The 16,031-nt window shown below is 52.6% G+C and overlaps 1 protein-coding gene across 1 annotated transcript in view; it reads right to left on the reverse strand.

Moving 5' to 3' along the window:
• FAM53B (family with sequence similarity 53 member B) overlaps positions 1–15,658 on the reverse strand; it is a 30,271-nt gene extending 14,613 nt beyond the window's left edge. The window contains exons 1-3 of the mRNA XM_085299100.1: positions 15,403–15,658; positions 13,751–13,802; positions 8,086–8,864 (exon numbers count right to left, since the gene is read on the reverse strand). Coding sequence (XP_085155226.1) covers positions 8,086–8,864; positions 13,751–13,802; positions 15,403–15,489 — 918 coding nt within the window. The 5' untranslated portion in view covers positions 15,490–15,658. The remainder of the gene's footprint in view (positions 1–8,085; positions 8,865–13,750; positions 13,803–15,402) is intronic.
• Positions 15,659–16,031: the final 373 nt, after the last annotated feature.

Genomic DNA, 16,031 nt, shown 5'->3' on the forward strand with positions numbered 1-16,031 from the left:
TAGGAAGAACATCAGTGTGGGCAGAGTCGGGTCCTTCTGAGTGAGTTTTGTGGCAGATTTACCAAGGAACTGCGTGGAGGAAAAATAAGGAAAGGTTGGGGGAAAAAAACAATGAGTGAAGTAGAGGAGCATGTCCATTTGCAGGCGGAGAGCTCAGCAACGAGCATGGCAAGGAGATGATACGTACGGAGGAGGGCCAGTAGCTCAGAGGCTGGCGCACCACGGCGGGGGCTAGCGGCACGAACCAAGCGCAGGGTCACAGGCAGCCCACCTGCCTCGCAAGCCTGAGCCCCAGGCTGGGCACTGCTCAGGAACGTGCGCTACCTGCACGGGGGCCCCACTTCTCATCCCCTTCACAACAGCCCCTGCCCTAGCACCTGTGAAACGGCGTGAAAAATAAGGGGAAATTCTTAAAATCCTCACCCTGCCTCATTTTATTTAGCATCAATTAACCTAGAAATTATTTTTGTCTGATCTAGTGATTTGGGGTAGCTGAGTAACTCGGGTTACTCAGAGGTTGCTTTCTTGGTTTAGGGGATTTTTTGACATGGAGAACTGCCTGCGTCGGAGCTGAAAAGTCTCTCCAAATTATAAATGTGTGTCTGTGCTCCCCATCACTGGAGGGGGAAAGGGAAGCTCCGACTGACTCACCCGGGATCTCCCAGCACAAGCCCTCCATGCCTTTCTTTTCCAGCTGACGAACTTTCATCCTTGCTCTGACATGATGGAAAAGTTTTCTTTTCCCTGAAACTTCCTACAGTATCCCCTGAGGATAATAAGGATTATTTCCGAAGCCCGAGCGAGAAGGGCCGTTCCCCTCTTTGCTGCGTGTCCTGTCCTAGGATGGAGCCGTGCTGGGGAGCGCTGCTTCCCTCTCCTCCGAGGAGGGGCTGCCCGACACGCTTCCAGGGTTTGTTGCGCACAGTGCTAGCCCTTCCCCTGGATGAGCAGCTTGCACCTACCCAGAATGTCCAATTTTGGAAAGTATTTTGCTCAGATTTGTTATGTATAACCAAGTACAACATTTATGATACTGTTGGGTTCTGTAAAGCTTACTAGATGGGCTTAATCTAACTGATAAAGTGCTCAATTGCTCCTAACGTGCGCTGAAGGCCTCTATCCACATCCTCCAAGAACCTCACTGGAGGTGCGAGGCCACGGCAGAGGGAAGGGGATGTTGGCAAAATACCCAAACCAGCCCACAAACTGATAACCCAGAGCTTCGCTTCAGGTCTCAAAGCCCTGTTTTCTCCACATTTGTGCCTGCCATCCCTTGCTTTGCTGGTGATGCAAGGCCAGAAGAAGGGAGTCCTCTGCAACCCCTTGCATCTTTCAGGCACCCTGGCAGAAGTAGCATCACTGAGACTGGCAGGGCTTCTTCCTCCTTACAACTCACTCTTTGCTCTTTATCAAAGTGCTTTGAAGCTAGAAAAATAAATTACTGTTAACTGCTGAATACCTTCTAATCTTTAGCAGTAATGTTCTGTTCTCAGAATTCAAACAAAACTTAGGAAATGTCCGATCTGGAGTGGAAGCAAAAGAAATGAAAGTCCCATATTAATGGATGTGTTATGGATGTACCTACAGAACCACAAAAGTGTGGTGACTTCTTGTAAAGATGTCCTTCAGGAGCATTCAGCCCTAACCATTCAAAGCAGGGTCAAGTGATGCTTAAGGGGAAATCAAAAGCACAAAAAGGAGGCACAAACAATATCAATTCAAAAACCACAGAGCAGGAACAAAAATGCAGTATCTGATCAGTGCAGAGCAGGACAACCAAAAGGGACTTAATTCCAGCAGCGCTTGTGGTAGTGCTCCATGCACACCACTTCAGCTGTGTGAGAATCCACCAGGCCTGGTCCTTCTAGAAGGCGGAAACCGGGGCTTGGGTGCTCCACTTCTTCGCTATCCCTTGATTAGCCTTTCAAACCTGTGCAGAATCTCATTATAAGCAGTTCAGACCATCTGTCTGGTCTATGAAGTCCAGTCGACAGCCTGTACCATCAACCCTGTCCCAAAGGCCGGATTCGGTCGATATGGTTGTGCCTGTCAGTTCAGTGTGGGAGAGCGTGGGAGGAGGACAGTGTCTTCTTCGACGTGTCCTATCAGAGCAAATAGGGTGCTGCACTCTGCACAGGACCAGCGATGAAGGCAGACCACCTCCTGTCACACTGGCCAAAAAGAGGTCAGTGGCTGCTCTGAAATGGGAGCCAACTCTCCACTCTCCAGGCCAGCAGGCCAGATGCCAAGACCATGCTCTCAGGTAGGACACAGAGCTCCAACTCCCCTTGTAGGTGGCAGCTAGACACGGTTTGTGCCCAGCACGCAGGCTGCAACATCAGAGGTGGAGCAGGCAGAGATGAACCAGGAGCTTTTTGACTTACTTTTGAACATCTGCACTTTTGCTTGTCTAAGGGCTGTCCCCATTTTGGATGTTTCCCATTGTTTTTCCTGTGGAAAGTGAGCTGTCGTTCTTATTCTCGCTGGGTGATGATCATGCTCGCACCACGGCCAGTCACATCTCCTCTTTCTTGCCAAACAGCTAGTGCTGCACAATCAGCATCCCTTCTGTTGAAATTCGATTACCAAATACATTTGCTATGGTGACACACTGCTCTTTTTAGCGTCTTGACTATTTCATAACCACGACCATTTGTGATAGCCCATGCTCTCCCTCTTCTTAGCCCATTTCCTTTTATTGTTTTGCTTTTGCTGCCATTTCCACCGGCTGCTGCATATTCTCTCAGCACGAAGCTCACTTCTGATTAACCTAGTGAGTGCGTTTGGAAAACGGGTTGCAAATGGTTAGGGCTTGGGTCAGCAGGGAAGACGTGAAGATACACTGAGGCTCTTGAGAGTGGGCTTACCTCAAAGAGAGGCAACTGGGAGCACTTTGAAGAGACACAAAGCGAGACTGAAAGAATACATCTTTCAGTAGCTAGTGCTGGCCTCCAAAAGAGGTAGCAAAGGACAAAAATAGTCATTGTTTCAGTATCAGAAACAGTATTTAACATCCATAAAACCTTCAAACACCTGCATGAGCACGACCTTGCAGGAGCTCTCAGCGGTTTGGCAGGCAGTACCTTCTCCAAACAGGAAAATGAACAGAAAAGGTAAGTGGGAGCTGCAGAAGAGCCTGTCCTGGGCGCAACCCAGCTCCCCTGGTGCCCCATGCTCACAGCACCGCTATTGAACACGCTCACACAGGGCAGTGGGGCCAAACCTTCCCGTTTTGGCTGGGAACCGACCTCTTCCAGGAACGGAGCAAGCACAACTCCTGCCGCCGGCCTCGGGCACGAAGGCCTGAATCCCACGTCTGTGGGAGCCACTGACAAATCTCCCGTTGATCTAGGGAGGTTTCCAGCTCAGCTCCAAGGCTTCTGTGCTCCGAGGGGAAGGCAAATGGATCATCCCCACCCGGAGCCACGTGGAAAGCCAGGGAGAAATGCAGCACACACAAGGTCCCTCCGAGGTGCAGGATCAAAGCTCGCGGCCACGCGGCCCCGGCTGCTGCTAGCAGGTGCCCGCGTCCCTGCCAGGCACGTTTTCACGCGCCTGGTACCTGCCTGCCGCTCGTTAATGATTAAGCCGCAACGCTTTCAGGACAAAGTACAGGAAACCTTTCCAAATACCTTCTCCCTTCCCTTCACGACGAGCTCTAGGAATACATTACCAAGGACACGACGCAAGGTATAGGGAGTCCCATTCCCGCACTCCTAGTGCGTGGGCAGAGCACGCTTTTGCTCTGTTTCATGCCTGCTTTGAATGGCACCATTTTCCATTTACCTTCTTTTATCAATATCTTTCTATACTTGTGCCCTCTGGTATCTCCCCTGCATGGGATGCAAGAGCTGGCCTCTCCTCTCTGCAAAATCCACGCTCCCAAAACAGCACAGCCCTGCTGCAGGGGGGAAAAGCTCGTCCGCACTGAGCAAAACCCGCGCTCCCAGCCCAGCGTGAAACGTGCCTCCGTTCTTAGCTTCACGTGCATGTCCAAAAGTACACAGACTTCCTTGCTTCAAGTGCATTACGCAGGACAGAGGGAGGCCTGCGTGTAGGTACTGCTGTTGGAAAGGTTTGACAACCATTCGCAGTACAGACCTGGGGTGCAGGCTCAGCACTATCTTCCAGCGGTGGCAATGGCTGGAGACCCTCAAGAATGAAACTATGTCCACATAACTTGTGGGAGTTACAGGACTGAGGAGACAGAGCCTGACTCAATACCCACCAACAGACACCAAGTGCCCAGCTGCGAGATCTGTTAGATCATTTACCAACTCTTCGAAGCTTTAGCATTGCTTCTCCTCTACAAAGCCAAGCCAGCACCTTCAACGTGTCACTAACAGCTCGTAACTCTTGTGGGTATTAATCTGGCTATTATTGTGCTGAAGGTTCATTTTGCATTCCATTTTTTCCTCTTTTTTGAAGTGCCTAAGGGTGGTACTCCACCTACTTTCAACGTAGAACTGTTCCACGTCTGGCACAAGATAAGCAGTAACGCTTTCAGCACAGTTAAATCAACCAAACCCAGTGCTCCTTCGATCAACGTCCACCCAAAGGAAACCTTCCCCAGCCCGAGTCAGTGCTCCTCCTGCTTCTGCTCACCTGCAGCAAGCAAACTAACCGCGTTCCCATCGCGGAAATACTGAGGATCTCCCTCTTGCTAACGTTAACTGGAAGAGGCAGGGGTGCAGGCACAGCTGACCTGGGGAAGGGACCTGGAGGGTGACACTAAAATCCCCTCCCTGCAGCCTGGCTCTTGATGCCACCGTCCACATCAGGTGCTCGAGGCTTTGCAAGGACAGGGGACTGCAATGCTCAGGCCGCTTGGACGGTGACATTTTGATCGGCCATCTGAAAGCAATTTAAAGCCCAGAGGTGACCAAGTGCAACGTCCAGCATTTTACCCTCGTGAAGAGTTGAGATACGACTGCCACGCAACACGAGTCCAAGTCCTCTCCGCTGTCCTCAGGAGGGGCACAGTCCCGCCAGACCCCGCGCCTCGCTCTCCTCGGGGCTGCTGTCATCCCCGCAGCCTTCGCTCCCCTGCCTGATGCTCTTCTCACGATAAATCGGGCTCAGCGCGCCTGCGCCGTCAGGTATCCCAGACCACACGATGTCAGGGGTTAGGGCACAGCCAGGGAACAGCACGTGAGAAGGAAAACTCCGGTGAGCAGCTGCCACTGCTGGAGCTGCAAGAACAAAAGCACTTGCAGTTCCTCTGCTGCTAAAACCAAGCACTAATTTTGCTGGATGTTTTAAGCAACCAAGGAGCGTGGATCCGGGTTCTTCCCACGCACATGTGGAGTCTGGAAGCACTTCAGGGCCACAGGAACATTTCTTTCTTCCCTTCCTTTCTGGAGAAGGGTATCCTTGGAGATGTTTTGCTCTCCTCGAGCTGCCCAGCAGCCCCACAGCCCCTTCTAGCAAACAGCCCCAGGGCCGTGATGGGTTTGTAAGTGGTTCGCGCTCCTTGTTGTTTGGTTTTCCTATCAACTTCCAGTCCTACAGCTTGTTGTCCCCCAGGATTTGCAGAGACCATTTTTTTCTCCTCTTACAACGGCACGAGCCCCACTCCACGATGGTAGCTGTCACGCAGGCTCTCCAGATAACTACAGGAATAAAAATAGTACGGTTCCTTTCATCTTTCCCCTTCGTTCACCAGTAAGTATTCAAGCAGATGCAGCACACATGGAGTAATCCATCATCCAGAGGCTTTGCAATGGGGTCGACGCTTTGGTCTAATCCTGAAAGGTCTGGAGTACCTTCCTGCTGATGCCCAGTGAGGGTCTCCAGCAACTCCTGAAGGGGCTGAGCTGCTTGAAAAGCTTGCAAAGCTTTGGACAGGTGGACACGTTCAACCTCACAGATCAAACCACCGGTCAGGGCAAGCAAATACCCGCTGGGTAATGCAGCCGAGCTTCCCGCCAGCACGCACAACCAGGCTCTGGGTGCCGAGCTACTGGATTGGATTGGATTGGATTTGGCTGCACAGAAATCACGCACGGCAGCCTTCCTCCTCTTCATTTGCCCTGTCGGTGAGCCACCTCGCAGGGTGCTAAGGCTAAACGCAGCGAGCCAGCAGCCAAACGCCTTTTCCTTCACCTTTAGAAGGAAGGAACTGTTTGGGAACGAGCTGCACAGCAGCTTTCTGTGCAAACTGGGGGAGCGTGACCGGTGCTTTGCATTGCTCCGGAGCAACTTGTCCCCCAAAATGGAGCGATCAGAATGACAGCCACATGCAGCCTGCAGTTCCTGGACACGTCCTTACGTCATTCCACCAGGCCGGGCTCCCCAGGACTCTGATAGTGGTTTGGGGCTCCCACTGCCTCTGCGCAGCCCTTCGCCAGCGCTCCTCCCCGGAGAGCCGCCCGGAGCAAACCGAACAGTCCACGTACGCCAGCGCAAGCGTGTGCTTTTGAAGTTTCCACCAGTGCGAGCAAATGAAAAGGCCTTCAGTGATGCCAGTTGGGTTATTCCAGCTTGTGGCTAGTAAAACGCAGTAACACATGTAAGTTGTTTTTACTGCCTATCCAGCTTATTAGCTAATAAAATGAGCTTAATGTATTAAATGTTACTGGCATGGTTTATCAAAAGATGACTGCAAGGCCCTGTCTTTTTCCCCTGCAATCTCCCAAATGCATAGTTTTCTGACCCTTTTCATCTTTTAAGCTCTTCAGGAGGAGGAAAGACTAATCACTTCCTCCAACACAAATGAACTCATTCAAACACCCTTTCAGCTGCCAAGCATAAAATGTCATGAAATATCACGTTCTTGTAGAGGGAAAAACTGAACTTACACCATCAGATGTCATCGCATTCATGAAAGACAAGAAGACAAAATCCAAGGCTCTGTTTTTCAACCTCACCTGATTAAGTGTTGTCAGTAGTTTCATTACGAACAACAAACCTGAGCTTACTGGAACAGCTTTCATATGGGGAAGCCCAACAGGCTTTGCCAGTGCAGTAAGTGGCCATGCAAAGTGCACAAAGAAAATCACGTCAAAGGCTCCTAAAACGGTCACCCCGGGCTGAAATGCAGCAGCTGCTCAACAGCAGCACGGCACAAGGGACAGTGAAGACGACAACCACGCAAAAAAATGAAACTTCAGGGGAAAATTTTTGGCAGACTGAATGTAATAACCCAAGTTGGACTTAGGCCAGGAGATCGAGGTTAATACTCTGCTCTTGCAACTGGTGGCATGGGATCTTTAGACAGTTTATCTCCGTACTGCACAAAGCTGGTGTTGTCATTGAGTTCACGATTGTAAATTATTGACGTGAGAAATGTTGAATCATAAAATTGTGGCTGGAGAAAAAATTCATGAGTGCAGAATGAAAACGCTTCTTGCACTGTCCTTTGATGCAGCCTTTCATTCTGGCTCTCACTCACATGTTTTTAAAGTCCAATAATCTGGTCTCGCAGGAAGAGGACTATAGAGCAAAATCCTCTCAGATTCTCACTTCAGATCTGTTATCTGGCTTTGCACTGCAGATTGAAGAGGGAGGGTTTGCTCTGTGTTTGCAACTGAAAATGAAACACGATAACATCTCCAGAGTGGAAAATTACAGAGGCTAAGAGTAAGAAAAGCCCAGCGTAGTAAGAGCTGAGCTGCTGGCAGAGCGAGCGCTAGATACCGGGGGCTGCTGCCTTCGGTTCGGCGAGGCAGGCTCAGGGCTCCTCTCTCCTGAGCTCTAAACGCAGCCTTTACAGTGTTCCTGCTCAAAATACGTACCAGGAGGAAACAAGGGCATGGTGGAGGCGGCGTGCGAAAACGAGTGCAGAAAAGAAATGAAGGAATTTATTAAAGACTGCAATAGCAAAGGCAGTTAGAGGAAAACCGATTTTCTGCTTCGATAAAAGGAGCATCTTTCCCCATAACAATTGTTTTACTTTGCACAAAACAGATGCACCTCAGAAGTGATGGATTTTAGCCTAAACGGAAGCAATCAAAGCTCAGGCTGTTGTTTTCTGAATTACGGTACCTCACGAGTTCAGAGGGCTACGGTTTGCCTACCTGTAAATACACGTTGGGTAATGTCTGAGGCGCCCATGTTTGCGCGGGTGAGACCCTTAGCTCTTACCTGGGTCATCTTGGCAAGGTCCAGTGAAGGCCTTTGCTCCTGAACCTCCTCCGGCCGGCGTCGCTTGACTCCGACCTTTTTGTCGTTGAGGACACAGGGCTGCGATCGGCTTCGGGAGAGGCCGTGGGAGCGCCTCGCCAGCTCCGGCGTCGAGGCAGGCGTGCTGCTTGCTGAGGGCGGACAGTACTCCGAAGAGGAGAAGGGATCGTGGGAGCAGGAGAGCGACCGCTGCATGTCGACTCTGCCGCCCTCCCCCGAGCCACGGTCGCGGCCCCAGCCGTCGCCTCCGTGTCCGCAGGTAGCCGACTTCCTCATCCCTTGGCTCGTCTGACACCCAAACCTGCTGCTAAATCCAGAACCGTCGCAGGACGAGGACAGCGTGTTGGACCTGGAAGGTAGGCTAAAACTTGAACTCCTCTGCATGGTGGTAAAGCCATTCGAGTAGCGCTGTACGCTTCCTCCGCTGTAACACCGGCGTTTTTCTACCGGAGTCCAAACCTTTGACCCTAGAGGTCTCCATGACGTCCTGCAGCTGGACATTTCGTCTGAAAAAGAGAGGGACCTACACTGGCGCTTGCTGGGGGGCGCTGATGGGTTGCCGTTGTGGTCGCTGAGGCTGAGGTCCTTGATCAGGTTGGTCACCGAGCACGTGCTCACTGCCTCCCGTTGCCAGAGAGCGCCTTCCTCGCTTTTATCGGCCAGGCAGTCCCAGATGTGGGCGCTCGGCTGCTCGATCTGAAGCGGACACTTCCTGCTGAGATCTCTCCATCTGTCATTTTCTAGTTTAGAAACGATAAAAACACACATGTACACACATTAGCATTAATTAATTCTGTGATTCGTTTTCTATGTCCATAAACAAAGACTAGCATATGGGACATTTTCCAGTGCAAATTAATTAAGCCTTGGAATATGGTTTTCCAAACTGCCAGCCAAATGGTTGCTGTAGCATAGATGGAGAGAGAGACCAAATGATAATCTCAGCAGAAGCACAACTGCTAGAAGCAGATAAAAATATGCCTTTGCATCTCCAAATCACACTAGCCAAGGGGAGCTTAGCGTTACAAAGTGACACGGCCATTGCTTTATCTCTGATAAATCACGCCTCAGACGCATCTGTTTAGTCCTGGCCTCCGCAGCCAACAGCTGCCCGAGAGGTTTCCCCAACCCTGTAATCGAAGAACACGCAGCAGGATGCATCCCGGGGAGCACGCGGCAGCGCGGGAAGGGAGCAAGCGCCCGGGAGGAGGCCGGAGCGCGCGCCGCGGGATGGGTTTGGAGGCGTCACCGAGCCCCCGCGCGCCGCGGGGCAGAGCGGCGGCGGCAGAGACGAGCCCCCGGAGCGGGCTGCAGCCCCGAGGCCGCCCCCGCGCCGGCAGGCGCAGCCCGGCTCTGCCGCGGTTAATTCTAACCGCTGCTGCCCTCGCTTTAATACGCGCCACGAGAAGCGAGAAACCCACGCCGGACAATCGCAGCCACGTTTGGGTCTTTATTTCCCCCCCCTGCCAGTTTCGCCAAAGGCCCCGGGGAGCCCGGACAAGAGGATACAGGACACCGTCCCATTTCGGCATTAATTCTGCACAAACAGCTACAAACCTCTGCACCTCTCCAAAGAAATTCCCGAGCGCCCCGTTACCTTCGGCAGAGCCTTTGGGTTATTTGCTCTCCCCTCTGCAGGGCTCTCCCCTCACTTAGAGGGGGTATTCTTGGTTGTTAGCGTCTTCAAAAGCCTCCCGCTCTGGCATTTTAACTGAAAAAGCCACAAAACTAAGGTTCAAGCCTCTTGCTGCAGGCGCTCGGCCAGTGCCGGCGCCCCGCTTTCCACGCACACCTGCTCCGTCTCCCCCTTCTCTGCTGTTCAGAGGCGAAGACGAGCGAGAGCCCGCGTGCAGAGCCACCTTCACCAGCCCCTGGATCGCTGAAGGCCCGTTGAAACACCACCGCCACCATTACCTATTTTCCGAGTTTCCTTCGAGGCCACACCTGGGTGCTCGGGGTCCAGCGTGAACGTGTCCCACTGAACCACGCGGCGAGAGCCGCCTGCTCTGCCCTCGTTAAAGGGCTCCCGACCTTCCCCGCACCAGCGGTGCCCTGCTCTGCCTTCTCTGCTTGGGCAACGACGTGCTCGCACGCAGCCGAGCTCCTGCGGAAAGGCACTGGACCCGCAGCGCTGGGCGTCGGGTCCCCTCCGTGGCTCCCGCTCGCGCCCAGGTCACGTTCAGCACGCCTTTCTCCAGCCCATCACCACGGGACTTGGGGTCAACGGCTGAAGGCCGAGTCTGCACCAGCAGAAGCTACATCCTCAAGGCAAGGAGAAGAGGTGGCTGCCATCCTGAAAGCATCGTTGAGAGCTGGAGATGTCTGCATGGCCAGTTGTCTACAGCCAACGGGCTCCACGCTCAGAGCTGCGCCAATCCATTTCCAAATTCTGAGATCCAAATTTTGTGCAAGCCCCACAGATACTGCAGGTCCCTCTTATGCACTGGGTGTCTGAGTCCGAGGTTGTGCGTAATCCCCAGTCCGACGGACTGGGGAACTGTGCCCAAGGGACCAAAAATAGAAGTAACTAACCTGATGGGGGGGGGTCACCATACCCCAAAGAAAATCTCGAGCCCAGGAGGACGTTTGCAGATCTTCCACCTCTGCAGCTTTGGGACAGGCACATGGTTTGCAATTGCTGCAGCGAGGGCGTGCTGCTCTGATAACACAGAGTAAGTTTCAACAACCGCGTTCACAACCACAGAAAAAAAAAGGGTGTAAAATCAAAATGCTGACACAACTTTAGTTATAACGACACAAATGTGCTGCTATAATATTTTTACAGTTCCTTTTTTATACATAATGCATGATCCTTCTGCTCAAGTTTCCTCTACGTTCTTCTCCTGTGAAATAATTTACATTCATACATAATTTATTACAGCAACTTGTAAAGTAATTATGGGTTTCAATCAATTTTTTCTTCTTTTTGGCAAATAAATTCTGCTTGGATCCAAACCCAAACATTTCTTTTCATGCATGTGTATGTCTTACTCCGCTTTTCACGTGTTGTTCAACTTGAATTCTAGTCTGCTGATCTCTGTGCACCAGGGAAAAGGCAGTCTGCATTTTCCACTGTCCTCTGCTTATGTTCAAGAGATGATTTCTAAATGTGGAACAAATTTAACGGTTGTAATTAGCTGGTGGCAGTGACATAGAGCCTTACAGCTCTCCTGCCTTCCTATTTCTCAAATAAGATTAAAGTACGGTGCATGTAGCTATGCTTCAATGGGAAATGAAAACAACAGCCTCCTCATCCGCACCACTTGAGAACACAACACCCGGGTTTGTGGTTCGTGGGCTTTCTGCGCCCGTAGTCTTTTTTTGGGAGGGAAATTCCCCAGCTTTACGGGAAAACGCGCACGGTTCTTCAACGTGTTCCTCTAACGAGGTCTCCCAGTTTCAGCAGAGCTAAGCGCCGTCTGTGTTTTTCTACGTGGCTTCTCCTCTTGACGGGTTGACAGACCATGCTTAAACATGCAGAAAGCACTGCCTACGCTGACAGCCTCTCCAAAAAAACGACCTGTAAGGAACACCGATCTGTCCCACCACAGACTTCTTGTATGTGATGCATATGGAGTCGAAGCTGCTTTTGGAGCAGTATTTCTTGCTGCAAGTGCTTGACATTAGTCATTTAAACGGAGCCTTCCCCCCTGGAGCCGGCTGGGAAGACACCCCAAGGCAGCCGTGGGTGGTGTGGTACCCACGAGCGAGCAGGCAAGCAGCGAGGGTCTGCAGGAGGAAGAGCTGCAAAACCTTCTGGCTGGAAAGATCCGATCCCGAGACGGGCGTAACCACGCTCACCATCACCAGGCAGCGACCACACTCACGGGCTGGAAGGAGTTTGGATCAAAGCTAATTTCCTGCTTACACAGCAAATTTGAGACTGTGGCTGTTGCTTTGCATCCGCCAGGTTTTTCAGATGGGGCTGCATCAGCGCTGTGTCTGCTCCTACCGATTTAGATGCTGAGTGCTCCTTACATATCCGCTAGAGAGAAGTTCCCTGATGCTGTCAACTACTGTTAAAATACTGTAAATTTTCTACTGCCATCCACCCAAAGAACAAAAGTTTTCAGTATAGCAAGTCAGAAGTAATACCCAAAGTTCCTAGTATGCTGGCTTCTTCCCTAGTGCAGCCACTCACATTTCCACTGGGGACAGGTAATGGAGACAGTAGAGGAGGAAAAGCCGGAGGGGAGTCAATGATTGCACAATTCGTGCACTCTCAGGTATTTCAAGGGGCCATCAAGGAGAAAGGAAAAAAGAAATGGTTGAAAATTTTTGGTTTTACATATTTGATATCTAATCTTCTTCCTAACAAAGCTATAGCTATACAAAGATTAAAAAACCCAATATTTTTTGTAATAGTATTATCATTACACTGCCAGAGTATTTCTTATGAATCTCAAAGTCAAGAGGTCACTTTGAAAAGTGGATCAACACTGCTCCACCTGACATATGAAGTTTCTAATAACATTTACTCGAAGACTGAGTTACTAGGATAACCTCCAACGGGCTTGCAGATCCTCCCAGTGTTGTAAGCTTGACAGGCCACCAGTTAGACGGGACATCACGCTTCCCTCCGGATAACAAGCGATGGTCAGCCGTGATGCCAGGTCCCAGGGGCAGCCCTGGAAAACGGGAGCGCCCGGCACGGCGGAGACGCGAAGGGCTCTGCAAAGCCCTCGGCGGCACGGCGCTCCGACGGGGCCGGCGAGCCCGTCGGACGGGGCGCGCGTGGCTCCCCGCTCGCTCTGGGCTGGCGGGGTAAGGGCGACAGACCGCTTGTGCCGCTCCTCGGCTTTGAAGACTTCCCGTTGCAAAGCCCGCGGAGCACAGCGCGACAGCACGGCCTCCGGCGCTATCAGTTCTTCAGCATCATCGGCAAATGTCCCAGGCTCCCAACCATTTCAGTGCTCGTTCAGCATAAAGAGCGATGGCAAGTCGATATAAGAAGTACTGAACATCGAATACCACAGTTTACATTAATGTCAAAGGCAAAAAGACGTTTTCCTTATTGTTTGAGGCTGGTCCAGACACATCGGGCTAGGTGGCAGAATATCTCAGTGATAATATTAGTATTTATCACTTGCATCGTGCAAACACTTGAGAGCTAGTGGGCTGGACACTCAAACACAATCCCTGACCCAAAATGCTTACAATTTCAGCTGCATGAGTTACTAGAAAAATAAGCAGACATATCAAAGCATGGAAGAAAAGGAAAGAAAAAAGAGGAGACAAGCAATCCACTTAGCAACTGCAGCGGGGCAGGAAACCCGCACCTGGAAGGACGGCAGCAGGGACGTGACAGCCAACAGCCGATGGCTCCCTGCGCGCGAACGCCCCCGCGCCGGCCCGGGACGCCGCCGGCGGGGCCGCTTCGGTGGACGGCTCCGTCGGCCGCGGGCTCCGAGCGCCCGGCCGCCGTCCCGGCGCAGGGCACGCGATGCAAAGCGCAAGGGAGGCGGACGACTAAGGAGCTGCGCCGGGGATTTGCAGGGAAGCGCGCTTGGAGGGAGCGTTCGCTGGCGAGAGGCACCGAGAAAACCGATCCTCCTGCACATTGCTAAGGGCGACCGGAGCAGAGGAGAAGCAGCAGTAAACATTGACAGAAGCGGCTGTTACTCACCCATAATTCCACAAGAGAAGAGGGTAGGTCCTTGACTCATCTTTGGAGTGTGCTGAAAACAACCAGAAAAACCATTCACTTCTCGCAGACTGGAGCAGTTCATCAGCAACCACCGCGCGCCGGTGCTCGGCGAGCGCGCGGCGCCCAAGGCGCCCGCGGGCACGGCCTTGCATCTCGGCCGATTCCAGTTTAATTAAAGGCTGCGGAGAGCCAGCGCGTCCCGGCCCAGGCTTGCAAATCATCTCTGCTGCAAGTCGTCCCTCCTCGCGGGACCGGCGCCAGCGAGGTCCCCGGCCCCGGGACCCAAAACACTGGCGAAACTAAACATGGAGCTGCAACTCGGCAGTAACTCTCTACCAAGCCAGGAAGAAGCAGCAGCGGTCTCTGAATCCCATCCAAGCCCACTAAGGCCTCCTATCTAGACAGAAAGCAGCTATTTGTTTTTTTAAAAACATATAGCGTGTTTCTAAAGCAGGGCTCCCTTGTCCCAGCACTTCTTCTAAGGATTCCATGTTCAAATTGCTTCAATTCGCACTAAAAATAGGAAAACACACCACTGTATGGGTACAAAATAACTCCAGTTGCTTTTTACACTTTTTCCAAGAAATTTCTTCTTGACAGTGCAAGAGAAATCAGACCTCTAAACATGGGCATGGATGGTTTTATAAATAATAAATCAATACGTGATCTGCAGCTAAAGGCCATTTTAGCTGTGTGTGTAAAAACACGCTTCCGTGCTAATGGTTCTTCTGTTATCCCCCAAAACGTCCATATTCTGCTCCCGAAACGCCTGTCCTGGCAGCTGCGCCCCGTCTGAAGGGCGCTTTACTTCACCCAAGGAAAGCGCCAGCGCAGGCTCCACGAGCAGCCACGCTGCTCGAGCTGTATTTTATCTGGCACCAGGCAATAACACTCGCACCTTCTTGCCTGATCCCTGTTTTATACGTTGCCCACTCAATAATAACAACTAGAGGTTGGCCACCTTCCCTCCGGAGCACGCCACCCCTTTCTTTAAGCGTTCCCCCCCCAAAGTGTCCCACGTGTGCGGGTGTTGCGGGTGTTTGGTTCACCCGGGCTACCCAAGCGGGCACCCCCCGCACGCGCCGCGCCAGCTTTCGCCTCGCTCTTGTGCCCAGCACACCCGCTCGCAGCCTAAAGCCGCCGGACGCGCCCCGCCGAGCTCCCGGACGGGCGCTCGCGATGCGTTCACGTTTCCCCGCATCGCGCGCTCCTTCGGCGGCCTTCGGGTTTGCATCCCGCGGGGCCGCCGCGACCTTTGCCAGCCCCCCTTAATCCTGCTCCCCACTAGCTCGTCCCCCTATTAGCGGTGAGCATCTGCTCGCTGTCGCTAAAGCGGCTTCTAATCCCTGCTAGTCGGGAGCTGACACTTTTTTTTCTCCCCTGTTTATGTTCTCGCCTACTTCCAGAAACTCACATATGCAAAAGCCACAGTACTCCAATCATTCCCTAATTGCCTGCCCCGTGGATATTAATGTAGCCCTGTTAAAAAAAAAATCCAAAACATTAGAGAGTGCTAATGATATAAACCAACTAAAAATCTGCCCTTGCAGTACAGAAAAATATATATGTTACAAAGCTACAGCAAAGCTGTCGCAGCAGAAGCGTTTTGAAGCACGATTCTCAAAGCTTACCAGCTCAGTCCTGCGTGTTACAGAGTCAGCACCTTTGCTTTCCCGAGTTTTGGTTAAGATCATCACCATGGTAATGCGGTCGTGCATCGGCGGTGTCCCCGCGAGCCCCGGCAGAGGTGGCGGCCAGCCATGGTCCGGCGAAGCTCCTGCCTCAGCGCATCGTCCCCGGGGACCAGGGCGGCGCGGGCAGCTCCCGCCTGCTCCCCGCGCAGCGGTGGCCTCCGAACGTGGTCCGCTCCCTGCGCACACAAGAAAAACAGGGCGTTTTGGAGCATTTTCACAAGGCAGAGCGCGCTGCGTGCTGGCAGCGACGAAACGCAGGTGCGCCAGCCAAGGGATGAAGGCCCCGGTCTGGAGCCGAGCCGCAACCGAGCTGAAACGCTGCCTGGAAAACGCCGCAGCCTCCCCCGCCGGCTGCCCAAGGGGAACGTTTCTTTGGGGCCCTTCGACCTCGCCCACGCTCCCTGGGTCCTGGAGACGCGGACCCCGGGAAGCCCCGGGAGGCCCCGTCCCACCCCACCAGCTCGCGGGTCCCAGCCCACGGGGACCTTCTGCGGAAAGGACACGGCGGCGGGCGCCTGCCAGGACGGCGAGAGCTCGTCCCCGCCACATCCTACCGACCACTCGCC

Source organism: Rhea americana, unplaced genomic scaffold (genome assembly GCF_003343005.1).
Source record: "Rhea americana isolate MKP2758 unplaced genomic scaffold, rheAme1 scaffold_145, whole genome shotgun sequence".
NCBI classification, from domain to species: Eukaryota; Metazoa; Chordata; class Aves; order Rheiformes; family Rheidae; genus Rhea; species Rhea americana.